General features: G+C 42.2%; 5 protein-coding genes across 6 annotated transcripts; 1 reads left to right on the top strand and 4 right to left on the bottom strand.

Moving 5' to 3' along the window:
* Positions 1–628: 628 nt before the first annotated feature.
* On the top strand, positions 629–23,880 carry RB195_014525 (uncharacterized protein; the record flags this gene model as incomplete). 2 transcript variants are annotated; one of them, XM_064204833.1, is made up of 16 exons in its annotated part: positions 629–734; positions 4,398–4,450; positions 6,176–6,293; positions 6,359–6,485; positions 8,375–8,443; positions 10,015–10,182; positions 10,246–10,373; positions 11,473–11,636; positions 11,696–11,790; positions 12,180–12,255; positions 19,186–19,288; positions 21,912–22,057; positions 22,123–22,244; positions 22,911–23,007; positions 23,530–23,649; positions 23,731–23,880. In XM_064204833.1, the coding sequence occupies 16 exons, from the start codon at positions 629–631 to the stop codon at positions 23,878–23,880; spliced, it is 1,842 nt and encodes a 613-aa protein (XP_064060714.1). The 2 variants fall into 2 exon arrangements, with proteins under 2 accessions (XP_064060714.1, XP_064060715.1); XM_064204834.1 differs by having other exon boundaries at positions 23,530–23,676.
* Positions 23,881–24,497: 617 nt separating this feature from the next.
* RB195_014524 (uncharacterized protein) lies at positions 24,498–24,848 on the bottom strand (the record flags this gene model as incomplete). The annotated part of the gene is made up of 1 exon (XM_064204832.1): positions 24,498–24,848. The coding sequence occupies one exon, from the start codon at positions 24,846–24,848 to the stop codon at positions 24,498–24,500; it is 351 nt and encodes a 116-aa protein (XP_064060713.1).
* A 228-nt stretch (positions 24,849–25,076) lies between these two features.
* Positions 25,077–25,775, bottom strand: RB195_014523 (uncharacterized protein; the record flags this gene model as incomplete). Its single annotated transcript, XM_064204831.1, has 1 exon — positions 25,077–25,775. The coding sequence occupies one exon, from the start codon at positions 25,773–25,775 to the stop codon at positions 25,077–25,079; it is 699 nt and encodes a 232-aa protein (XP_064060712.1).
* A 9-nt stretch (positions 25,776–25,784) lies between these two features.
* Positions 25,785–26,087, bottom strand: RB195_014522 (uncharacterized protein; the record flags this gene model as incomplete). The annotated part of the gene is made up of 1 exon (XM_064204830.1): positions 25,785–26,087. The coding sequence occupies one exon, from the start codon at positions 26,085–26,087 to the stop codon at positions 25,785–25,787; it is 303 nt and encodes a 100-aa protein (XP_064060711.1).
* Positions 26,088–26,336: 249 nt separating this feature from the next.
* On the bottom strand, positions 26,337–26,747 carry RB195_014521 (uncharacterized protein; the record flags this gene model as incomplete). Its single annotated transcript, XM_064204829.1, has 1 exon — positions 26,337–26,747. One exon carries the CDS (start codon positions 26,745–26,747, stop codon positions 26,337–26,339), a length of 411 nt encoding a protein of 136 aa, XP_064060710.1.
* Between the last annotated feature and the right edge of the window lie 419 nt (positions 26,748–27,166).

Raw genomic sequence — 27,166 nt, 5'->3', positions numbered from 1 at the left:
AGAAATCAGAGGCCGCGCACTTGTGAATTTCATAGTCCAACCAGCTGTTTTTTTCCTAAAAATCATCAATAGTGAGACATTTCATTTCATACACTAGAGCATAACTGTACCATCACATTAATTGACGAGCGAACTATCCCTTTTCCTTGAAAAACAGGAGATCGTTGAGAATACGTACGTATATACATTTTATAAATGAATACAGAACTGAGAATTGCACTGTCTGCGTCCGGCTCAACCTACACGATCCGTTTGTATGACGATAATTAAAAAAGAATTTAATTGCGAATGAAATGGTTTCGCAGAATGTTAACCGTCAAAATTCTACTTTCAAACCCAAAATAGAACTGTCGTAAACTCCACTTCTGAATGGTTGTTATTCGATAATCTCGACTCGAGAACACACATGTATATATGCGTTTTTAGATCTGATTTTCCTATTTTTGAAACGATGCACAAATTCAAGTTAGTTTTTCGCACAATGTGCTACCGGTCGGTACAAACAGTAATTAAGAAATGTGCTGATTTGAGGCATAACATTTATTTGCTGTTAAGCATGGATGTGATGCGCACTCTGGTGACTATGGAGAGATCGATAGGTCTCAGTTTTTTAGTTTGAAAACTTCCTATGGTCGGTGCAAGGATATTGCTCAACCTAGCCTTGTTCTACCGTTTCAAGACCACTGACACAGCCCTAGTAACTTGTTTCAGCAACGATGCGAGAACACAAAAAGGTAAGTAAAAGAAAAGTCGATGCCATATGGTTGAACGTTTTTTCCAGCGTTTATATTTATGTTTATACAACACAGTATAGCGCTGTGGTGCGGAGTCCCGCTGCGACATTACGGTCACTCTTTGGAAACCGTCCTAGGTCAAAAAGAACCCCGGTGGAGTTGGGACCAAAGCTCCTTGAGAGGATAAAAACTCATTACAAATCGGCCGGTAACCGTAATTCATTGCATTGGCCGTATACGCTTTCCGCGGTTCAAAAACCTCGAGCGGTTTTGAGCTACATATCAGCTATTTTTGCTTCCAACTTCCAAGCGCAGAGGAAATCTGTTAAAGCTGAGTAGGGGACTAACACCAGACGGCGACATATTGCAATACACCAGATTCCTGGCAACCCATGAAGTGAATAAATATAAATGTGTCCGCTAGTATGATATTTGTTTTGTGATGCACCATCATTTCTTTCGTCTTCAATGTTCAATCGGTAGATACAATCCTAACGGTGCACTGTGATGAACTTGTGCAATATGTGCAAATTTGTGTGTGTGTTTTTTTTCGCCGCTTTCTTATAGCTTTCTTTAACTGCGTCCATTCTTCTTTAGAAAAAACCGTTGTTTGGAATCAGCATCTCATGATCCACCCGATGAAATGGTTCCTATTACGAAATTCGAAATTTCTTTGCAAAACTTCGAATCATGCTGCTAATTACACTGACCTTACAAGCCTTAGTCCACGTAGCATTGGAAAGTACTTACTTACATACTTCTTGCAACAATTTTTACTCTAGCGTACAAATATTTAGGCAAGATAGAGAACAAGATGAGTATTACGATACCTCACACACATGTAAATTTCAAAAAAAAATCCAGAAATTGAGGAATTCGCTAATTTTTCCGCTCCATCCTTTCGCTTCCGCCTCTTAAGAGATGACAAACTGTTCCAAAAAAATTGTTTTTTTTTTCAAAGCTTGGGCGTCTATTAGAGTAGAGAACGGCCTCACGTTTATACACTAACTCGTAACTTTGGTGGTCTCTCTTCATTTGAAATCACTCAAAGTCGCTGTCCAAAATTTTATTAATAATAAATAATATTTTAAAAGGGAGTATGAAAGGTCAACTACCAGAAATTTCTCCACAACAAAAAGACTTTTGATGGTTTTTAATGAGCCGTTCCAAATATAATAAGTACATACCACTACAGTCAGAAATTTGAGCTTCGCCAATCATGTTGACGAATGTTATTGTGGCACAGGCAGGATTCGGCAGGTATTCTCACTTTTCGGACAGACGATCGCGTGATATTTCAGCGCTCCGATGGTGCCGAAATAATTAAAAATAAAAGGACACATAATTATCTCAATCTACGTGATTGAAATCAGTCTTATAAAGATAGAAAAAAAAGAGAAGAATTTAAAACTTAAGATGCATGAATACATGACTTAAAGGACGGCTGTTACGACCCAACGCAGCTCACTCGCATCTTCGCCGAGGTGGGTCGTCTTTGAACATATTTGAGCTAATCCTGTTCGATCTTGTTCTAGAGCTCGAAAGGAATCTGTCCATCCGCCGCTGTCCCATAGTCTGCAAAACCTTACGTCTGGCCTGAACTGTCTGTAGATTCCAAGTTTCTTCAGATCTTCCTTCACTACTTCCGTCGAGAACTTTCTCTTACGTCCAGGTGGCCTTATCGAATTTAGGTCTGAGATCATTCTCAAGGCAACTTGGAAAACGCGATTCGATGGTCTCCTCATAGTGTGATCAAGAAAGTTTTCTACGCCTAGTTTAGAGAGCGGGGCAGGATATTGATGTTTTCCTCGCATCATCCCCCAGTATACATGAATTCACTTGTGATTAAAGTTCTTCGCTGTGGCCCACCATTGGCCAAGAGTATTCAAGTATCCGCCTCGCAGCTTGACTTCGTTGGCGATGGGAGTCGAGCCCGAGTCAAAAAGCAAAATGCCGGAATGACTTTAGCGCATCTTTGGTGAATCTGTCTGTCGTAACTGCCCTCGTTTTTCGGCATTCAACTCAAATAATACATCTCATTAGCGAGTTAAAAAGTTTGGTTGTACATCCTGATTAGTGTTGAGGATTTCGAGGAGACCCACATCTGCTTGCATTTCCCAGGGAGGAGTTGCAGCTCATGAGCTGCAGCTAATTTCATTGCAAGGTTCACAGCATGTTGCTACTTCAAACTGAAGCGAATACTACCACATCGTCGGCGTGGTCGAGATCGACGAAGCGACGTGCTGATGGTGCTGTTATTACATTAACAGAACTGTTCATCCAGTTTTTGCGTGACATCATCGACCGCAAAGTTGAACAAGGGAGGTACCGCGACAACTCCTTGCCTTACTCCTGTTTTCACTCCGAGCGGTATAGTGAAGCCGGCTGGTGTTTGAATAGTAGCAGTTGTCCTTCTGTTGATTTCCTCGATTAGACAAACAGCTTTTCCTGAATGCCATCGCTTGCCATCGAGAAAACTAAATGCATAGGTTTCGAGTGCCGCTGCCACGTTTCGACCGCTCTCCTGACAATAAACACCTGGTAAATCGTAGATCTATCAGGACAAAAGCCGGATTGCTCATCACGGGTTTCTTCGCGATGTTGTATAAGTTGGTCCAGGACAATCCGCTCTAAGGCCTTGTGCATTACACACACAAAAGTCATTCCTAGGTTATTCTGGTTTCCAGAGAACGGATAACTTTTTATGGAGGAGATTCATGAGGACATGTCTTCGTTATCCTTTCGTTAACGCATATTGGTCGGATGATCTTTGTCATCTCAAAAATCCGGGAAAAGGAAGAGATTCTGGTATTTCTGCGCTAATTCCATCGTCTCCGTCAGATTTTGCATTCTTTCGTGTGGAGAAAGAGGATCTGAGAACATTTGCCGTTAACAAGCTGTACGCGCTCGCAGGTCTCGCAGAATATGGAATAGCGACGAATGGATTGATTCTGTGCATTCTCTCGCAGAAGATTGATGAGGTTGGGCAGAGCTATGTTCGAGGACGGCACTCCTCGGCGAAAACGCGAGTAATCGCATCAGGCGTTGACATCAACACCTCGAGTCTTTAGCGGTCTTAGTAGGTGCTTGGGCACATTAAGTGACTTCGAAGTTTTTACAAGTTTGCATAGATTGTATGTGCCTAGAATCAAAATACTCCTTTTGTTCTCTATTTTCGACATATGTGTACGCTAAAATGAAAATTTTGGCATTGTGATTAACAATAATGTTACGATCGCCTTTCAGTGCTATGTAGTCGTGGTTCTGTGCAGCCATTGCTCCTTATGATACTATATAGATTCCTTTATAAGGTCGGTGCACCATGATTATAAAAAAATATCATTTAAGAGGAACCAATTCACCGGATAGACAGTGATTCCGAAGCTTTTTTTCTCAAAAATAAACACAGGTTGAAAGATTCAAAAGAAAGAAGAATGCAGAAAGAATGGTGAAGAAAAATGCATATTTGCGAACATTGCGAAAATTTATCATGTTCCGCCGTTGGAGTTGCATGGTGTTATTCAGAACTCGCCCAAAATTGCGCTTATGGGTATTTTTCTCTTATTTGTTTCATTTAAGAAGGCTTGGTAGAAATCATTTCTAATGCGAATACTTATTACACAAACTTCAGACTGCTGATTTCAGCATATGTAAATATTGCAGACTCATGCAGTGGGGAACGCTGCTACAAGAACAATACACACAATGGTTGCACGGTATGTAGCTCCCTATGTACTTATTGTTTCAGTTAACAGCCATTCAAGCTGAAGATGGTTGTCATATCTTTAGAAGGGTTTTTTCTCTAGTGAAGATAGACGGTGACATCAGAAACTCCTGAATGTCAGTGTCAATAGCGACCGTTATTTCGGCAGATGTGGATGCAGTTCGCAGATAAACCACAGTTATCATCATCAATAACTCATTGAATCATTATGAATACCACTGAATCCGCAGTATCGCACCGTTTTTCCGACTTAATTTGCTCTAATTTGAACACCAGCTGCCAATGAAAGCCTTCCTACCTTAACGAAAGCGTCTACAAAGCTCTGATGGATGCCGGTGAACGTCTTCTCTGTAATTTGAGTAAACGCGACTCAGGCGTCTATCCACAAACACTGGAAGATTTTGTTTGTGACTGCCAGTGATCCAGGTTTTTTGGTAGTCCATCAGATTTTGTGTGAATTGTATAGCTTTGACTTTGCTTCTGTTCATCAAGACGTTCACAAGTTCTTTTGATGTTATATCGTTGATTCAGAGAAATTTGGTGTAATATGTATGATTTAAGAAAGTAGATTTTATTATTTACGAAAGGACAGTAAACGTAAGTGAGAATAAGAGACAAAAAACATGAAAATTAATATTTCTCATATTTTATTCTCGTATTTTCTTCGGATTTTCCATGATTTCTCTCTCCTTGGACAGCAGCGCTCACGAATTTCCTCGATGTCACCTGAAACGAGTCCTTGAAATTTTGCTCACAAATCTACTAATGATTCGATCCATGGTCTGATGTGTTTTTAACCTGGACTGATGGAGTAGAGCAAGGGAAACAACGAGGAAAGGAAACAAATGCAAAAACAGCATAAAATTTGCTGCTGGGAAGAAGTCTTTAACTACACAATATAATGGTAGTAATCATTTAACTAAACGATGTAGTATCCCTCAGCTTGAACCGCATAGTTTGGACTCTTCTATAGAGCCTACTACTTTGTTACATTATAAGACATCTACAGAGATTCTCTAGACATGCATACAACACTGAAACCACTGATATATACTGACATATAGTGAATGCAGAAACCGCTTGTAAAGCGCAAAATAAATTATTAGAATTTCACACTAGTGTTTCTTTTAAACCTCTATGTGGCCTCTTTATCCTCTATTTGCGTTCTTTCATCAAAATATAGAATTCTTGTCTCTGTATTTGGGAGTAGTTGGCCAAATACTTCCTAGCCGAAGAAGCTGATTACGATTCTTGACCTTCGCTTACCATCAAAAGATTTCACTGCAGAAACAGATCGCATATTTTCGCCGTTGGTCGGAGTCTTGAGAGGCAGCAGAGGTTTCCCACCATTCCTTGGTGCTTCCGTTGGGGTAGAAGTACCACGTGACTGTGCCATATCAACAAAACTATGTATTAGCGACCACATTGAAGTGAGTGACGGAGCTGGTTTTGATTGGACATAGAAGCGCATGTGTATCGGTGGGTGATGAGGGATGAGTATTGTTTGCAAACTTTAGTTTTGATAAAGACGTCCATTCCGTTCTGAGAACGCTACTAAATGTTCTGCACTGTTAACGATGTTCTCAAAAAAGTAGAGAGTAGAAGTTGAGTATAACCCGCTCTCGTACTATTTTCATCAACCCTTAGGTTGCTTAGATATAAAAATAACTCACCCAGAGCTTGCGAAAAACATTTCTTCATGATTTTTTCCTCACAGGACATCGCCTCATGTACTTATCTCGAAAACGCAGTAGACTGCAAAAGGCACGATTTCCCTTGTTGTTGCCAGCTGAATTGGTGTAACGAACTGGAATCCAAGAATTCAGTGGAAGAAGGTGCGCATCTCCTTTCTTCGAAAAGGGATCGTATTGTCGTACACCAACAGTACAATTCATTCCAGGTTCTATGCTGAGATTCTGGCCGCACATTGTGCTTTTGCTTTTGGCTAGTACAGCTTCTATAGCGTTCATGATGTTTTTTGTGTTCCAACGAAGATTTAAGAAAAGGGAACGAAAAGGTCGAACAAAGTATGTTCTAGGAATTTACCTTTAGTTTTCTCGGCCGAAACAAAAGCATGCAAACTGATTTCCCATCTATTTCTAACATTTCACACGGTTGAAGAGTGTAGAAGTTCATTCCTTTGGTTCGCGAACCAGCAGAGAAAATTACTCCTTTGTCACTATTTCTTTCCATTAAATTTCCTCGTAGATTGCACCGAAAGCCAAGTACATAAGTGATTTGTCCTTCCATCGTCCTCCTTATTTTACAGAATACATGTGGAAAAATGGCGCGCGTGTGGTGTAGCGGTTAGAGGTTCCGCTTCCTGCACGATCGATCGGAGGCTCGAATCCGCACTAGTGCTCACCAAGCCTTTCATCCCTTCGGGATCGAAAAATTGGTACCAGACTCGTCTGGGAGGATAAATACACCGACTTGACACATCGGCTAGCCACCGCAAGTCATTGCACAGGCCAGTTACACGTTCGTAAACCTCAAACGATTCTGAATTGAAGTGAACAGGGGGGCGCATCCCAAGCGGATTGATTAACGCCAGAAATTTTAACTAAACTTTTTGCCTTTGTGGAAAAATGCCATGCACAAACAGCAACACATCTGATCTAATGTTACTGTTTGGTGCTGAAATTTGGAGACATTACAGAAATGGATTGACCAAATGGATTGACTCTGGATTTCAAAAGTCATGCAGGGGAACTTAATTATCCACACTATGGTCAAAACCAGCAGAGAGTTGGGTATGAGCTCAGCTGAATTGAGATCTCAGAAGATCCCCCTGTTTGTTTCTGGACCTTAGAAGGGAGAACGTTGTACAAATCCTAGTGTTCTTTACGCCATGATAGAGCCGACGTCTTAACTTTCCGTTCCCCTCAATGTCATAGAAAAGTGTAAAGAATGCAATTAGTGGTAACATGTGTAAAATCCTGAATTAGAAGTGGTATATGCTCCCAAGAAAAAAGAAACATGACGGGCATTCAACGCTGAAACGATAAAAAGGGCACAGGGTTAGGTAGTTGGAGTCGAGCCCCACGGACCACATCAGGTCAGAAGACGTTTGCTTGGCCTCTGCCAATCACTGCATACGATTGGACACTTATTTTGTTACGCACACATACAACTTACAATTTCATAGTTTGTTAACCACATGTTGATGATCATTCGCTGGTGTGTCCACCATGTAATGAAGAAACTATGGAACTGTAAAGTGTGTTTGTGTCCAACCCGATTTGTGGCCTCTACAGCTCTACAATAACATACAGAAATTAGTCAACGCATTAAGTCGGTGTCCACATCTTCCTACACTGGTCTGATCCATCGATCTGCCCTTCTACTCCCCATACAATCCTTAGAAGAATGTAATGTCATGATGGCTCAAGTCATTTCGAATCCCTCAGCTGCCTCGCCCCAGTGAAACGATAAGTAAAAATGAAAGTCGGAAACAATTTCTGCACAGCTTAAGCCAACATATCAAATCACAAAGAAACAGTACTAATATGAAATCTGACGTAATCGTACATTGATTCCTTTACCAAGACTGATAAATAGGTAACCAATGAATCATCGACACCAACATAAAACACTACCAGGTTGCTTATAATTCCACCACTGTCGCAGCTGAAGCGGACAGCAGATGAAACTTCTAATAATTCCAGACGTAGACATTCGACTGCATAAAATCCAGTCTCCCTCAATTTCCGTCATAAGAAATGCAGTCTGGCCGAAGAAAGAATAGAAATTGTGTTTTGAACAGTTACACCTCTATCAAAACAGCCCATAATCATCACAGTCGTTCCATAAATATTATGCAAGTGGATTTCGGTTTTGTTTCGAGTATATGGATCCCTGTTCAGTTTCAGCACTTATGATGAAATATCTGATCCAAATGTATCTCTACTTTTAGATTTCTCCTCGAGTTGTCCAAATCGCAACGCCCGATTCCGGATAATACCGACACGTCGTCTCGAGCTCGGTACTACCTACATATCCTCTCTTTCCCCACTCACTTATCGGTAGTATCGTTCAATGAAATAATGAACATATTGTGTGTAATTGCAACTTTCCTTGTATTCTTGATTCGGACTTTTTTCGTCGGGTTGCCCGCAGTGTGCCTTTGAGTGGAATAGGGCAGGAAAAAAAGAGAGAAACAACCAATGTGAAAACGATTTGTGGAAGGGTGACATGGCGCGTCTTCATGGTAAAAGGACGCACTTGGCATTTTCCGGTGTACGCGACCCCTGTAGCTCTTTTCTTCTTGCTTTTTATAGTTTACACAATTTGCGTGCCTTCACTGAGGACGAGACGAGTCATCCCGATCCAATACATTTTTGACGAAACGTATCGCGAAATTGACATACTGTTGAAACCTGATGGAGAACATAGAGTTCGAGGCTTAGATTACGAACATGAGCGTGGTTCGCTTAATTCCCCCTAACCGTACTAAAGACGGCTTCGGAAACGGCGCTTGTCCCAATTAGGTACATAGGAGCGCTCCATTTTTAGGCACGAGCCACGTACACGAAATCGACGAGGTTTCCCCTAAAGCCTATTCGAGTGAAACCAATGAATAGACTGCCGCGGGGGCCGGATCGTTAACGCGTTCTGGGATAACCTGTAGGTGCAAACCCCGCCCCCACGCCGTTTTTTTTTTCTTTTTTTGAAAAACCGATTTAGTACGGTTAGAGGGAATGAGCGGGCCACGATCTTATTCGTATTCCACCTACCGAATCTATATTTTCATCAGATGTCCACAATGCACCAATTTCGTGATACATTGCCTATAAAGACAGCATCCCACGATGTAGTGAGCGAATCCGGGGTAAAAGCTAGAGTTGGGGTTGCAGACTGCGGTTGGCTCCACTCATCCCTTTGTAATCGATTTCAGTTGCAAAGCGTAACTGTTGTGCACGCGCCGCGTCCATGAGCGAGCGGTCAACGGTTTGTGATGTCTTCTCATGAGCCTATTCAAGCGAAAGCAATGAATACGCTGCTGAAGGGAACGGAACGTGTTCATAGAAGAGCGTTCTAACGTGCTTCATAGAAATCAAAGCGGTTTCTACGCCGTTTTTCCCGACGATTACGGAGAAGTGAGAAGAACCACCTCGGATCCTAGCATCTACAAGTTCACCACTGGCTTTTCCGCCGATAACCTCACTGCGTCAGATTCGTGCTGCGCTGCCTTTCAGCTAACTGTACGTGTCAAGCAGAGCGGGAGGGTGGGCTACTGCAGGCGCGTCGCAGCCACTCTGTTGAATACCTCCGGTGCAGGTTTTTTTAATGGGATAGGACGCTTAACCTGATGATCTGTAATGTGTGGTAGTGACATTCAAGCTATTCTATCAGCAACTAAGAATGATGCAAAAAAGTAGGGAAAGGGATTTTCCTAGTACATCACCATTAACTTGTTGTAATGAAAAAAATGCAGACTGAATCTTTGACTTCTTGTGAACGGCTCGGCGATGAATTCTTTAAAGAAAATAAGCATTTTTAGAAGGAATTGCGACAGTTTTAATACCAGTTGAGGTCTGGCTAAGACTGATTCAGACGTAATTCCTCACCGAAGAAGCGCAAAAAACAGTCGACTCGATACGGCGATCCTGATTGCCCCTCAGAGCCGTTGCCAGATATGGATGACGTCATTGACCAGATAGATCTAACGGATATGAAAGTAGAAGCCGTTATAAATTCCGATGTCAGAGAGAAAATAGCACAGTGAGAATAAACTATTTGTAAAGTTAAGTCGCTATCTCTGCCAAAAATAATTGTCATTCAAAGGTGTTTACGAAATGGGCCTCGTCCACTGAAGGCGCAACGAATCTTCGAGAATCCACCAAGGATTGTAAAGGTTGTTACATACGGGACGTCTGAACATATCACTTTGTTGGAGTCGCCGGAGCCAATCAGTAAGTTCAAAGACAGATACGATAAGCGGTTATAAGTGAAACAAAGAAAAAACATTTTAAAAAATTTTAAAAAGATAAGTTTGTTGTGAGGGGATACTCAGCAAGTGGGATAGCGATTTATGGAGTAGTATATAGGCAATGAAGATGTCTGATGTAGAATGTAAAAAAATATCTATAGCAGAGAAATTTCTCAGTGAGGTCAAAGCGACTTGATTTTGATGCAACTTGCTTAAAGACATCATATCACGAAATAGGCGATGATGAGTTGTGTAGAGGGGACAATGAAGGGGTCGGGCAGTAGATTACGAACATGAAAAGGGCAACGCTCAATTTCCCCTAGTCGTCCTCAAGAGCTGCGTGAGGAACGAGCTTAGTTCCCACGAGGTACGTTAGAACGCACCGTTCTTGCACCTGCGCCTCGTCCACGGGCGAGCGGTCGAAAATCAATGGGCTCTTCTCAGCAGGTGTACAAAGGTGGCGCTCATACTCTTCATCTACAATCCGAACTCCATGCTGTCCCACAGAGATCCCAAAATCGTCAATTTGGTGATATGCTGACTTGGAGCGGTGAGACCGTCACTTCAGTCGTTCAGAAGAGCAGATTGATCGTTCCACCGCGTCAATTCATGCGCAACCGTACACGCACCTACTCTACAAATCACCCAAAGGTGCTACAGAATCCAAACCCTAGATTAATAATTATAAAATGAATAGTAACTTCTGTCGAACCGGTGTCAGCTAATCGAAATTTAAAATTTCAAGAAGTATTACAGTTCACTAAACCTCCTAAGATATTTATTAGTGCAAGACCGATGAATAGAAATCTGAGATGGCTAGCAACTCTAAATTTACGGTTGATTTTATATCAGATAGAAAGTCCTAGCGGCAAAATGCTGTTCCGTTGGTAAATATTGTACTATAATATAAAGTGAAACAGTCCACCGCGACCTTTCAAAATGCAGTTTTGAAAGATTACAAACACAGTGGTATGGAGTACATGGTGAACACGAACCATATCAACATCATGGTCTTCGCTACCATAGTTGTGAAGATGTTTGTGTTGCTTAGATGCTGTTCTATAACAGCTGTTCTATAACAGATGCTTCGAAGACACAGTTTACTTCTGGCCAGCATGCCGCAGAAGATATGCTCACACAGCTCCTTGACAATGGGCCACGAGAATTCCATTTTGACCGACTCCAGCTTCAAGAAGTATTACGTTTAGGTGCTGAAATATTCCTCGCTGAGGACACGCTATTAGAGGTGGGTTTTTTTTTTTTGAAATGTGTAACTTTACCCAGAAGAAGCGAAAGCTTTTTCAGGTGCCTCTTCCATGCACTGTGTATGGAGATACTCACGGACAGTACTCGGACCTTTTACGATGGTTCAATTTGAACGGATGGCCACATGAAACAAGGTTTTCATTACTGAATTGTCTTTCGCAAACATGTCCACAGATGTTTCGAACACTTATAGAAGTTGAAAAGTTCGGCTTTCAATGAACCTCGGCATAGTTGAATGTAGTGTCAAATTTGATAAGCTGTACACGAGGTTGTTAAATAAATTTATTGGCTAACGTTTGGGCAATATCGCCTTCTTCAGAGCCTGAAATGGGCGAGTCAATCCACAATTTAAACGACCAATCTCTCCGGAGTTTATCAGTTTAAGTTGGAGAGGTTGGTCGTTTAAATTGTAGATTGAATCGCCCATTTCAGGTTCTGAAGAAGGCGATATTGCCGAAACGTTAGGCAATACATTTATTTAACAACCTCGTGTACACCTTAACAAGTTCGATTCTACTTACAGAAGTGTTTTTCTTGGAGATTTTGTCGATCGCGGCTCACATGGCGTTGAGCTCTTCACTCTGATCACATGTCTCAAGGTACGAAATGTTTTGAAAGTGTATTATTAGCAACCTTACTATTTCGCCCTCATCTTGTGACATTTTTTCAATGAAGGATTTTCTTTTTCGCAGATATTGCATTTTCTCTATGTTTCACAAACATCATTCCACAACGTTATTTGCTGCGGCCATCGCCACAAAGTCGGCCTGAGATGCTAGGTTCTTTGAAGAGCCACTTGCACCTAGTTCTGCAGATCGATTAGACGATAATCAGTGGTTGGTGTGGCCGATACAAAGAAGGAATGGCTTCTTGTTCTTTTTCGGCACCATCGTCCTATCGATCGTGGTGTTATCTTGTGCAAGTGCCTAGTTCCGTTGAGACTGTAGCACAGAAGCTTTTTGGCGGCGATTGTAGATATTCAGCACAAATTGAACCTAATCGGTGTTCTTATGTTATTGCCAGACGGGAATCTCAGCATCTTTGGCTTGGTGTGTCGTCACTGAGCATGCTTTTGCCCAACCTTTTCGATGTCCAGCGAAAGTTTGTGTAGAATCAATCCATTCGACATCATTGCATATCCTACAAAGCCTGACGTCTAACTCAAACTGCCTATCCACGCTGAAAGTGCTCAGCCTCTTTTACACTACTTTAGCTCAGACATGTCGTTTTCGATCTAGCACCCTCTTTTAACTTGAGTTTTGAGGCTCTGCAGAACACGTTGAACAAAGCGGACAACTGATCTCCTCATAATGTAACCAAAAAAGGTTTTCTGTCACTACTAGGGAAGGTCGGCCAAGATGTTAATATTTCCCACGTGTCATCCTCCGGCACGCCACCTCCATCTGCGTAAATAACTTCATTGTGGTATACCCTAACCCAAAAGTAGTCATGCTGCCGTTTAAAGAGTTTTCTTCCCATGTACTCGATTTTCGCCATCACTGTGGGAGATGCAGCCAGAATTTTCGATTCGTGCACCATTGTAGGGCGAATAGCAGATAGATAATCTCAAATACATAGACGGCTTAACTGCGTAGACGATGTTCATACTGATCTAGTCAAGAAGCGGAACAGACATTACGTTGGCAGCCCTTTGTGTATATCGTTCTCTTAGGTACCGTGGTCCTTCAGCATACAGCCGAATTCACAGAACTCATTTACAAGTTCGGTCGGCTGCAGGTCCAGCCCGATTCCAGTTTGGTGTCCCCAATAGACCCACATCTGCTTGCACTTGTCGCTTGTCCGGGCGTAGACGCAGTCTATAAGCTGGAGCTAACAATGCAAGGTTGACAACGTTGGGGTTTTGGACTACATTTTTGCAATATCACAATATCGTCGGCGTACTCGAGATCTAACAAGGAGCGTACTGTTGGTGCCAAAATGATATCGGCATAACACTGATCTACGTTCTTCGCAAGAGGTCGTCAAATCATCGTCGCATGACGATAAATTGGAAATGGGACGTATCCTGCCACCTTGGTTTCGCTCACGGTTTCGCTCACGTACCATTCGAAACAATGTTGTACACTCGGCTGGTTCCGTTGATTCATGTCGTCAAGTAGCAAAGAAACTTTCCCGGCGCTCCATTGGAGAGAAGTGCGTTGAGAAGACGGCGCCAATGGGAAACTCGAAAGAGGCTCCGAAGTTCAACAAAGTTTACTGCATTGGCTGCGAGTACCGCCACACATTTCGATAACTCTCGTTGCAATGCAAATCTGGTTGTTCGCAGATCGACCAAGACGAAGTTCGCATCAAAACCATGTACATAACACCCAGCAATAAAATTGCTTGATGGTTTTCTATTTCCTAGGATTTCCTTGGATCCGAGAAGAATAACTTCCAGCGGAGAAGAATTGTGATAGGGTCTCTCCGCGAGTCAGATATCGATCCTATCATTAATTCAGTGTGGTTCGTCGATCCATATTTGAAGGACAATCTTCGACATTTTACGATTAGCAGATCTACGAAGAGATTCCAGTATCTCTGCGTTAATCCTGTCATCTCCACCAGATATTTCGTTCTTCCTCTCTTGGATAGGCTAGAATCTCCGACTCTATCGGTGTCCTTACCAGTTCAGCAAGGTGCTGAAGTAATCGCTCCATATTGGGTGTGTGGCCTCACTGACAACGACTCCGTCAACTGTTGTGGACTGGCAAACATCTTTGCATTTTACAACTATACTGCCCTAGCAAGCGGTAGGCTTTTCCGGGACCTTGTCCTACCATGTCTTCAAAATCCTCTCCTCAACTGATGTGTGTTCGTTTTTTTTTCTTTTTGCAGTCGAAGATGCAGGTTTCTTTTCAAACGCTTCTCCAGGCTGCAGTTACCAGTGCTGCATGCGGTTCATACAAAATTGTACGTAAACATTGTGTTCGCGGGTGCAGAAGTGAACTTCTTCCTCAGCGCTCGAACCTGACGGTTTTTGTTTTGCATCGCATCTTGAATGCCTTTAGTGAGGGAATCTGCATCAAAGAGCTTCCTTCTGGTCTTCACTCCAATATGAACAGATTTGTCTCGTTTTTTTTTTTTTTCAAGGACACTCCCTATGGAGACCGAGACGACCATCTTACTAGATGGTTTCTTTGCTATAAAACACAGACAGCGACACAGTTGCAAGTAAAGAAGAAGATCTAATTCGAGTCCCAGACAACTACGTAGTTGCAAGGAAATAGAAGAACAAAATTTGAAAATAGGTTATTGAAATTACTAAATCAAAAAAAACATGACAGGAAAATCTCTTGGAAAGTAGTTATCTTGAAAAGCTGGGTTTTAGAAAGGAGAACTGAAAAGGTGGATCAAAAACTAGGAATTATGCACAATGTTTGTGCGACAAATGTGTCCCAATTTATTTAAGTATACTCATTAGACTTTTTAACTATGCTCTGCTTGATTCAACGAACGAGAGTGAATGTAGCGAAGTATCATCAGCAGGAATGTAGAAAACATCACAATTTTATAATTGCGTAGTGTGCAATTATAATTATTTCAACATCTACAAAATCTTTGTCTCCTGCTTCTTTTTCTTCTTTTTGCGCCAATCATCACCTTGAGGTATGCGTCCGACGCCTCGCACCTATAAAGGTCATGTCATCGCCTATCGATTAGCGTTTCGTTCAATAACAATCTTCTACTGTCACTTAATAAGACGAAAAAAATATCTCTGACATGACATGACTGAATGACAACAACTTTAAACATAAGAACATAATAACACATAATTTTTTGTAACATAAAGAAGAACGCAGTAAAGAAAGTAGAAAATATTGCTCTGGATGAATACTACTAGTAGAAACTATAGGTAGAGTGCAGATTTGATTTGCTTAGTCAGACAAAGGATTCTAAATATATAGCACAACAATTCCTAAGTACGCAATATAACTCTTACTCATACGTTGTGATGACTGGACTTGGAAAATAGGACTAACCAATCCATCGAAGTTTTGCTCAACTTTTCCTCTCTCCTTCTTCCTCTTTTCCTTGATCCATATCGAAATACGAACCTACAAAATTGGTATAGCTATAAATTCGCGTTCTTACATTTGTACATTAAGACTGAATCAACAAAGAAGCAACGAACTAAGCAAGAAGCAAAAAAAAAAACCGAAAACGGAAGAGAAAAGACCGAACGCATCCAAACAAAAATAAAGAATAGCGCAAAGAACAATGATAATTGTTCTCAAATTCTTTGCGTTCGCGCCAGTTTCCCTGAATTTCAAATCTCCCTGGGTGTTCTCGTCCACCGTTCTGTTTGTTCCACTATTTCGATTTCGCGGTTGTCGCGAACGTACGCGTATTCACCACGCTTGCGATGTCGCATATGACGAGGAACAAGTTGGGCGGGGGGGGGGGGGGAGCCCCCCCCATTTGGGCAAGAGGGAAAAATAACTCCTTAGGGATACGTTTCCTCGCTAATTGCTCTGCCGAGGCATGATCGAGGCATGCTCGAAAATCCGCAGGGACCCTCTTTACACGCACCCGGTCAGAGCACAATGCCACGTCCCAAATAACTCTAGACTTTTTAACTTCCGGTTGAGAAGTATACCTCGTCAGGACGGGGTGCGGGACAAGAGATACCCGTGAAAACTGGCTGACCGCTCCTGTCCTCCCTTCGGCACCGCGCGCCTCTGCGTAATTACGGCTGCCGCTCCATCAGCTAGATATCCTCCACGACCGCCTGAGATCACCTACACCCCGCCTCCCTATTGCTCTCTAATCAACGCCGCGCGCGACGTTCGCGCCGCGACGAAGCGGTGGATAGTGCGAATTTTGAAGGGGGGAGTGAAGAACGAATTGCCGAGGCGAATTCTGATGTACGGATATAGTAAACTAAGCGCATATTATTGTGAATAAAGGAGAAGAATAGGTAAAAATTATTTCAAAAAGATGCTCCAGGGAAAAGAATAACACGCATATATTTTCAAACATCTCATAATTTAACACATTTCATGCCCTAAGTTTTCTATATAAACTAGCAGTGCATAAGTATGTGTTTGTCACGATGCCATTCAACGAGTTCGTGTTCAACTTTCAACTGCGGCAGTTATAATAACAGCAACATTATGCGCTTATTACTTTGTATACATTCTTTAACTCCTTTCTACATTTTACCTTTTCAAAATTTTACATAGATATAATGTTTATGTAGAGCAAGTATTGAAATATGCCAATATTTGACATATTTCAATACTTGCTTGTACGTCTTATACTGTTTTATATAACAGACCTTTGTATGGCTCTTCAAACTTCTTTCGTTTTATCGCTCCATTTCTATCCATTCTCTGCATAAAATCAATATGACAGGTTAACTGTATTATTGGCGAACAGAGACCTTTGTATCTTTGAGATATACCTTTAGGTACAGTGTATGTCTTCGAGGTATTATTCGCGCCTCATTAATCGTTGGATACCAGTTTTCATAGCTAGATAAGCAAAAAGAAATCCTTAGAAAGTAAAAAAAAGAAAATAAAGAAGATAGCATAACACCGATCAGTGGGACATTTTTTGAAACATATCTCGCATTCCCAGCAATGGATGAGTGTTTTCCACCTAACAAGTCGAAACAGGATAATTTCATTTTCACTCGCATTTCTAAATGGCATATCACTTATACGAACCTATTTCATTCTTTCCTTCTTTTATATTAACTTGCAAGCACACTTTATGTAGACCTTCGAACAACATCTGACACCAGGTACTTTCCTTTCCGTTCGACTTTAAAAGCGCATCATAAGGGCTGTAAGCGCGGTGGAAAAAAATCGTCGTAAGAGTGGCAGACGCGGCGAAGTGGGTGGGGAGGGTGACGTGGGCGGGGCTTCTTGAAGACGTAGCACAAGAGGAGCAACCAGGCTAGTGTAGCGATCATGACGGTATCAGGAGACGCGCGGTGCAATTAACGACGCTCATTCACCTCCTTGATACGCGGCGGAACATCATACGGGTACCTCTTGACCGTTCCCCCGTCAGGACGTGATAGAGCGGAAGTTTGAGAGTTCTAATCTTTTCCTTGCATTGTCATCAGGCGCTTAATTGATTGATTTTTGCCACGTAAGCTGATAGAGTCGATGATTCCCCTTGAACTTGAGATCAAAGACAAGGTCCGTCTGTTCACATTAGTCAACCAGATGGTTACCGTTATCCGAGATGCGCTCCGCTCGATAGCACCTTTTTCGTAGCACATTGTTGTTTAAGTCCCATCTTCGTGACCGTTTTGAAACCGACCACCTGCTGGCTGGGTATTTTGGACATAAGCGCATTGAGTTCATCAGTGATAGTAGACAACGTGTTGCTGGAGTCTCCTCGACAGTGTCTGGCATTTCTTCATGACAAGAGAGATAGTTGTAGTCAAAAATTCCATCTTCCTCTTCAGGTCTGGCGATGTGAAGGCTGACCTCACCTTTTCACCTCACCAATATAGGAGAAAATGTGGGAATGCGCCATGTATATAGCTGTGCAGGCTATATTGCACATTCAGTTTCATCGAGTGTGAAGTTTTTCAAAAAAAAAAACCAAATGAGGAGGCGCGAGTGCATTTTCCGCAGCATAACAACAATTTAATGGGACAATGAACCAAAACGACTATGATGACTTTAACAGATAGATCGTGAGATTTAGGGAGGAACAAAAAAAAAATGCTGACACGTTAGAGACCATTGATTTCAGCGAATGTAAAAATAGCACCCATTGTCATGTTACTGTCAAACTATAAACTATCCTTGAGATAGGGACTTTGTTTGATGGGTGTCAGAACGGTTGTATTCTCGGTGATTTACTGCTTCCACAGGGTTTCTCCCACAAAAGCTGGTTGATGCGATGATAAGGAGGAAGAGATAGAAAATACTACTGTTGAAACGGCTCAGACATTGAAAATATGCTTAATTTAACTTAGTGTGGGAGTTAGTGTTAATGCTCTATGCAATTGTCCCCATCTCCACCGAGGACCATCCTTGAACACATCTGAGTCAATGTGAAGGAGCCTTCTTCGATGCCTTTTAGAGCTTATGCGAAAGATCACAGGAATTTGAAAAAAAAAACTTCACCCATCACTCAGAAGTTTTCTGGTTAATTACTCATTTGATCACAAATTTCATGTACAGCAGAGAGACATAGAATTTTAACAAGGGGACCACAATTAGATTAGGACGACCACGATTTTATGTTATGCAAATATGATATGAAAAACAGCAAACTCGCACCGTATTTATGTACTTGATCCCATCTTGACAGCCTCTAATAATTTTGGTGGATTTTTGGCTGATCTTTATCCTAATTTCTAATTGTTTGAAGCTATAACAGATGGTGAGAATCTGAAAAGGTGTTGTAATAGTGCTATCCAGGAATGACTTCTTATAGACAACACTTAAGATATTTTCCCACTTTTTAGACATTTTTGAGGAGGCTGACTAGCAGATTTTACTGGTCAGTACAATATGTGCAATGAGTTTTTTTCTTCATTATCCTAAATGATACTTCAGATTTGCTTCCCTGACAACATTTTTGTGATACGAGGTAATCATGAGGAAGAAAGTCTAAATCAGATATACTCATTTGTCAATGAGGTGCATTTTAAATTCGATGGTGAGTAATGCAAAATTTGCTTCTTCGATTAACATTTGCCACGTTTATAGCATGTAATGTAACACATAAAAGCGTACATAAACAGAAAGATGTATTCTACACTCTTTGTAGTTAGCTGACGTTTACGTTGAAGAATTAAGATCCTTAGTGAATTACTTTTATACTCCTATCCTGTCTATGGATGAATGTGTGCAGAAGTTTTGAGATGTTCCATAATTATGTCTTTATCACATTGACGACAGTCCGGGCTATTCGTTTTCCAAAAAAAACGTGCCTTTTATTCTCGCGAAAGTATGTCGTTATGAGCAAAGCTGTCCCTGGAAGCTACCTTTTTCAGATTCTCTCTGCGTTCTTGTTTGTTTTAGTCTTTACCCGACTTATTTGCCTTTATTAGTGCCGTTCCTTCCCACCATTCAATTTCAGTTATGACTTATGGTTTCAGTGGGAAAGAGCGTGGATATATCCATGAGAATTGATTATTGACTTATTTGACTTAATCGCTGGGGTGACATCATCGCTTGATGCGATTACCCGCATCTACGCCGAGATGTACTATCCTTGGACATACCACCCCAAACTTCTCGATCATCTGCATGGAACTTGTCCAGATCGATCCAATCGTCGCTGTTTGATATACCGCGAACATACAATTGACTTTTTTACGACTAAGAACTAAGAATTCCACAACAGAAGTTTCGAAGTGAATTATTTGGGTTTTGATCACACCATAACAATACGGCCTCTAAATGGCTGGTGTAGCACAGTGCTGAGAGGTTTTTCTGCATTCGTTCGGTGGGTCGCTTGGAACGGTCGCAGATTAACCAAGCCCTTCATCCTTTAGTGTTCCAAGTTGGCGTCACACTTGTTTCGGTTCAAGGGAGGATAGGTCACAGGAATGGACATCTTTGTACGCCCCTGGAACACAAAAACACGGCGGAACCATTTTTCAAATCAGGGTTTATATTTTGGTGTACGAATCTAAAATGTTGCCTTGGAAATCGGTGTTTTGGATACAAGACAAAGACATTAAAATGAACCGCAAAGGCAAATTTCCCTCGATGACGCGAGAACTCGCATCATATCTCGGATTGCTCTTCTGATCTGAATGAGACATTCGAATCATTCGCTGTCCTGATCGATCAGTCAGCGGTTTCTGCTACCGTCTCCGATCCAAGGTAAGCAGTCGCTATGTCAGTGGTTGAAAAAGTAGGCCTAGAACTTGTCTGTTTAGCTGTGGAGAGATTTGGTCATTTAGATTGTGAATTGAATTGATCGTTCCACGCTCTGAAGAAGGCGATCTTGCTGAAACGTTAGCTAATAAGATTATTTAATAATCTCGTGTATAGCTTACTAAAAATCAATGTTTTTGACACTTCAGCGTTGATCGATTTCTTTGTAATGTGCCGTTACAAGCCGGTTATGGGTGTCATTAGAAGGTTAGTAACACGTATGAATGCCTACGTGTACAGCATCCTGAGCCGACATGTCACGTATTTTTATATTTTATTCTTATCTGGCAAAACAAGACTGACACCAACTCGTGAACACCAAGGGATGAAAGACTACGTTGATCTAGCACGGTTTTAAACGATCGAGCGAACGAAAGCAGATGAACCTCCCAGTACTCTGCTGCACCTGCCCTTTAGAGACCGCACTGTTATGGTGTGATCAAAACACAAATACTTTGAAAGACTTATCATGTCTCACTTGTGAAGAAGCTACTTGTATGAGCACCAACATTCAAAAGAATTTTAACGCGAATCTGACGAATCGAAAACGAATCTGACGTGGTGAGGTAATCCAGAGGAAAAGCTAGGGTTTGGGTTGTAGATTGCGAGATCCGGGGTGGTTACGCCCATCTTTCCCTAATCGTCGTAAAAAAAAATGTGGAAACAGCCTTAGTTTAAATGAGGTATGTTAGAACGCTGTTCTATGCTCACGTTACGGTCCTCTCAGTAACCTATTCATTGGTTTCACTTGAATAGTCTGGTGAAGAGACCTCACTGATCTACGACCGCTCGCACCTGGATACAGCGCGTGCACAAATCGTCGTAAAATAAACGGCGTCTTCTATGGCTTTTTTTACGATTATTAAGGAGAGATGAGGGGAACCACCCAGACCTCGCTAACAATAATATATCTCTAGCTTTTCTCCAGGTCTCTCACTACGTCAGAATCGTGGAATGTTGCCTTAAAATTAAAACTCTTACGTGACCAAGAAATTATGTTTCTTGTTACAGCAATATTAAAAGAAATTCCTCATGAACGGGAATGATTTCCATGTGATTCTGGATACAGTGCCAGTAGTTTCCATTGCATAAATGAAGTTATTTCACTGCGCACACCTGTTACAATATTATTATGGATTGATCTTGTAAACCATGTGAAGGACTGCAAAAACACAGCACATATGAAAAATGTCGTGTTTGAGAATGATCTGAGTAGTAGTGTTCCAGGTGACCAAAATTTATGAATCAGTGCAACAGCTATCAGACTGTCGTCAGCGTGTTAAATTAGCAGGATGTCCTCTTGTTCTCTAATCCACTGACCTCTCCCTGTTATGTCGTCGTCTATTATGTGACAAGAATGGAAGTTTTAAAAGATGATAAATAAGACATTTCAGGTAAGACACACAGTATAGGAGAAGGGGACGGAACAATGTACAAGTATTTCAAGAATGTTTTCGTTAATTTACCTCTCGCATGTTTGATCGGTGGAGATATTCTCGCTATGCACGGTGGCATCAGTCCATTGCTGAGAAGTTTAAAGGCGTGTTTTTGAGAAGTGGCTACGTTTTGTTCGACATCCCGTACCTAAATCCACTTCCAGTTCAGGACATACAGCTCATAGAACGACCTATTGAAGAATTCGTCAAAGGGACGTTGGCATGTGATTTAGTATGGTCGGATCCGGATACATTTAATTATGTGGAAAAATACGAACCAAATTACGAAAGGTACGCTTCTGTTTTGTTTGTAATGCGTGAGTGAAATGAAAATTGTGTCAGTTATATACAATCTCCATATGAAAATTTTGAAAAAAAAACCCACGTGGACAAAAATGCGGTACGGTTTCGGGACGTAGTGAAACGGAAAACTGCATCTCTCACCTCTAACCGCATTAATCTGCTATCTGGTGTGGGTCAGAAAACCAGACTTTACGACACACACACAAAAACACACACACACACACACACACACACACACACACACACACACACACACACACACACACACACACACACACACACACACACACACACACACACACACACACACACACACACACACACACACACACACACACACACACACACACACACACACACACACACACACACACACACACACAAAAAAAAACACACGCACGCACACACACGCGCACGCACACACACGCGCACGCACACACACGCGCACGCACACACAACGTACTCCCAAACACCACACTATGCGGAAAAAAGTAACATGTTTGTGGTAAAGAACATTTTTTGTTCTGCGATTTTGGAATGCAAATTGCGGAATAGAACCAATTTCTAACAGGAATTTTCGCCCATAGTTATCGATTAGTAACTAATGCAACAAGAGAAAGAGTATTCATTGTTGTTATACCCATTTGTTTCCAGAGAGTCAACAGTAGGCATTGGTCAGCTTTTTTCGAAGTCTGCTGTTAAAGAGACTTGCAAACGCTTGGGAATAAAAATGATCATACGAGGGCATCAGGTATGTTGATGTTGGTACGAATAGCCGTTCGTGCAACATAGAAATCTAGTGTTGTATCACATTAATAAGTTTGCCTAAAAAAACTGAAATCCTGTTGGTGAAAAGAATAGGACTTGCAGTTGGGTAGCCAATAGGTGTTGCCCGGAATCTTTTTAAAATGTAGATAAGGAAAGCCAAAAACCAAAATGGAGAGTTACTTAGGACCAGGTTCCCAATATTCCTCGCCTCATTTTTCTGGGTGTTGAATATTAACTTTTATACAATAATCCCCAGAACCTATGGAAGGAATAGTTCAAGTTACGTTAAAATTCTAATCAAACCTGCGAATTATTGTGTTGTCGCTACCCAAGGGTTTGAAGCTCCGCGATTCTTAACGTATTTAAGGTGCCTAGATGTCTGTTTAAGCGAATGATACAAAAATGTATGATAAGAATTGTTCTCTTATCTTTCTACAGTTAACTGCTACTGATCAAATTCATTTTAAAAATGTAGTCTGGAGACATGACGCAAGCTTATATTTAGGCTCCACTGCACGGTTACGCAAGCTGGGCCGGTGGTCGCCTAATAACCCTTTTTTCTGCTCCAGCATACAAAGGAAGTTCGGAAGACACTGTAAACATGGGAGCATGCATCGAAGCTCCAGTGAGTGGTAGATTGATTATTAAGCAGGTAATATTTCCGATGCTGCTTATCTTACGGAGACTTTAAATCGTGTTATTTCAGCTTAAAGTATCCGAAGCAGTTCGCAAAAAACGGGAACTCGACACATATAGCCGAGAACAGGTTCAAGCACACGCAATAGGAGGCTCGCAGAGCGAATTCGCTGACATTTTACCAGTTTCACATGCAAGCAATCTAGCAATTGACAAATAACAAGACTACAACTATTAAATATTCTGTTATTAAGTCAATAAATGTGAAAAGAAAGCATATTTGGCCTATAGTGATTTTTTATAGTGATTTTTAGTTGCGAAAAAAACGGTAAGAATTCTTTTATTCATGTCACAGATAAGAGAGACACATGAGCATCTGTATTGACTAGCTTGACTTAATCGGCGGGTTGATGTCATCGCTTGAAGCGATTACTCATATCTTCGCCGAGGTGTGATGTCCTTGAACACAGCTTAGCCCAACCATCTCGATCTTCAGCGAGAGCTTACACAGAATCAATCCATTCTGCGAAACCCTACGTCTCGACTGAACTACCTAGCCACGCCGAGTGTCCTTACGCCCTTTTTCCCCATCTCCACAACACCGCGAATTGCGGATAGGTAGACTCGCATCTTGACTTCGTTGGTGATGAGGGTCGAACACAGGCATTTAGTTAAGGAGTTAAATGCAGAACTGACCTTAACGCACCTTTGCTGAACATCTCTCTCGTAGCTGCTGTTGTTCTTCAGCGTACAGCCCAGGTAACAGAACTCATCGACGAGTACTGTCGGTTGCCTGTTCACCCTGATTTCCGTTCGAGGTCTCGAAGAGATCCACATCTACTTGCATTTATCAGGGCGTAGACGTAATCTATAGGCTTCAGCCAGCTTCGATATAAAGTTGACAACATGTTGAAGTTTCATATTGCTTTCCGCGAATATAACAACATCGTAGGCGTACTCGAGATAGGTCAGGGGGTGTCCTGATGGTGTTAGAATGATATCGGCAGGACACTGATCTATTGTTCTTCGCATAATGTGCTCGATAGTGAAATTGAACAGGAAGGGTCCTGCCACTACCCCTTGTCTTACTCTAGTTACCACCTCAAGCGGTGTTGTACATCCGGCTGGTGTTCGTGTTGGCTTGTTTGTTTGTTCGAACTGCAGCAGTTGTTCGTTGTTTGATGTCATCAAGCAAGCGAGCGAACTTTCCAGGTACTCCACCGGCGCGGAGCGCGTTGAGAAGACGGCCTCTGTGAGGAGAGTCGAAAGCGGCTTCAAAGTCCAGAAACGCAAATTGCATTGGCTTCAAATACCGCTGCCAAATTTCGATCACTCTCCTGACGATGAACACCTGGTCAATCGTAGGTCGACCAGGACGGAAGCCAGCTTGTTCATAGCGCGATGTTTCTTCACGAGTCACTTCAGTACCTTGTACATAACACGCAGCAAAGAGATTCCTTGATAATTCCCAGGGTTCGTGACGGATAACTTCTTGTGGAGGTAAATTATGGTAGCGTGTCTCCAGGAATCAGGAATCTTTTCGTCTATCCATGTTGAACGGATGATCTTTGTCATCTCACGAATCCCAGACGGAGGGAGACATTTCAGCATTTTTGCTCTAATTCCGTCGTCTCCACCAGATTTTCCATTCTTCATTTTTTGAGTACAGACCAGGACCTCCGACTCGATCGGTGGCCCCTCGTTAACCGCATACGTCGGTCTATGAACGTGTTCGAGCTCAGGAGCTGACGGTGCTCGTCGGTTTAGCAAGGCCTTGAAGTGTTCCCTCCAAATTGGAAAGGTTGTTTCACCGACAGCTACTCCATTGGCAGTGTTGAGGACAGGAGAACATCTTTTCATTTTGCCGCTATACTGTTTCAGTAAAGCATAGGCTTTTTGGGAGTTGTTGTCCTCCCACGCCTTTTCAAACTCCATCGCTCTTGACGTCCACTCGTTATCGTGGTCTTGATGACGGCGCAGCTTCCTTCTAAGACGCTTTTCCTGGTTGAAGTCACTAATGCTGCGCGCGACACATACAGAATTGTGCGTTGATTTTGTTCCCGCAGACGCAAAGGCAAACTTCTTCCGCGGTAATAGAGCCGGGAGCGTTTCCATTGCAGCGTCCTAGATGCACTTTGTGAGGTAATCCGCATCGTTAAGCTTCTTCCTGGCCCGTACTCCAACATGAATAGACACACGTTGGCGGAATTTTGTTCTGCATTCATCGTCTTTCAGACTTGCCATGTCGATTTGCGGTTGAAGAGGAACTCCTCTGTTTCTCTTGTGGAACCGTATCTTGAAGCTGAGAAGAACTGGACGGTGGTCAGAGTCGAACGCAGCGTCCCAAACAGCTCTAGATTTTCGGATATCTGACTGAGGAATGTTCTTCGCCAGAACATAGTCGAGCTGAAGCTTGAGAGTCCTCATCTTCCGCTTGTGCTGCTCTCCAGGCGTTAAAAGGGTTCACCCCTGCCACGTGAGCTGATGGCGTCGATGATTCCTCTTAAATGTGGAAGCGATGATGAGGTTCGTCTGTTCGCACAAGTCGACCAGACCGTCACCGTTGTCCGACATGCGCTCCGCTGGATAATACCATTTCCCTAGCGCATCGAATTGCTGTTCAAGTCCTTCGCATTTGCGTCGATTCCGACAGTGACCACCTGCTGGCTTGGTATTTTAGACATCAGACGTATTGAGCTCGTCATAGAAGGCGTCCTTACTGTTGTCCTCAGCAGTTTCCGTAGGTGCGTGAGCACTTACGATCCAGAGTTTACGTCCTCCGCGATCCCGCAGTCGTAAAAAGGCGCATCTAGACGACGTTGAGCTAAATTCCTCCACCAGGTTCTTATAATCGTTCCTCACAGCTATCGCGCAGCCACCTACTTTGTTCTCATCAGCATCGCCGAAGTATATGGTGTAATTTTCGATGCTGATGACGGGCCGATCTCTCATGCGTGTTTCCTGCAGTGCAGCAAAAGGCACACAGAGATATCGCAGAAGTCTGGATAGAGCGGCTTGTTGGAGCTCACTCGAGAGTGTACGGCAGTTAAACGTGACAAAACGAATGGTTGTTGCCAAAGATTCCATGGCAGTCTCCCTTCAGGCAGTTGACCTTTCTGGTTATGGGCTTTGGCGATGTGCTAGGCGACAGCACCTTTTTGCAATGGGAATCTTTCGCCATATGACAGTGCGGGTTATATAGCTCGTAAGTTCCCAGTGCGTACACCCAAACGCCTATTAGTTTAGTTAAAGCAGGGCCACCACATGCAGGTAGCAACCAGACTCGTATGCGCGGCCGCGAGCGTCCGTATTATACTATACTTATACTGCTTTTAAGATATAAAAGCAATAAAAGGAAATACCTATCTCAAGGGAAAATCTTTTGTTCAACTTTTGAGAACACATGCAAATTAGTGGTAACTTGTTTAAGGCGCAGGAGTCTAGAAAAAAAAATTACCTCTAAAATTACTAGCACCGCTAAATTTTGTAATTTCAAATCAGGGAAT

Source organism: Necator americanus, chromosome V (assembly GCF_031761385.1).
Source record: "Necator americanus strain Aroian chromosome V, whole genome shotgun sequence".
Taxonomy (NCBI): Eukaryota; Metazoa; Nematoda; class Chromadorea; order Rhabditida; family Ancylostomatidae; genus Necator; species Necator americanus.
The sequence above is the reverse complement of the archived record's forward strand: the minus strand, read 5'-3'. Positions and strand labels throughout refer to the sequence as shown.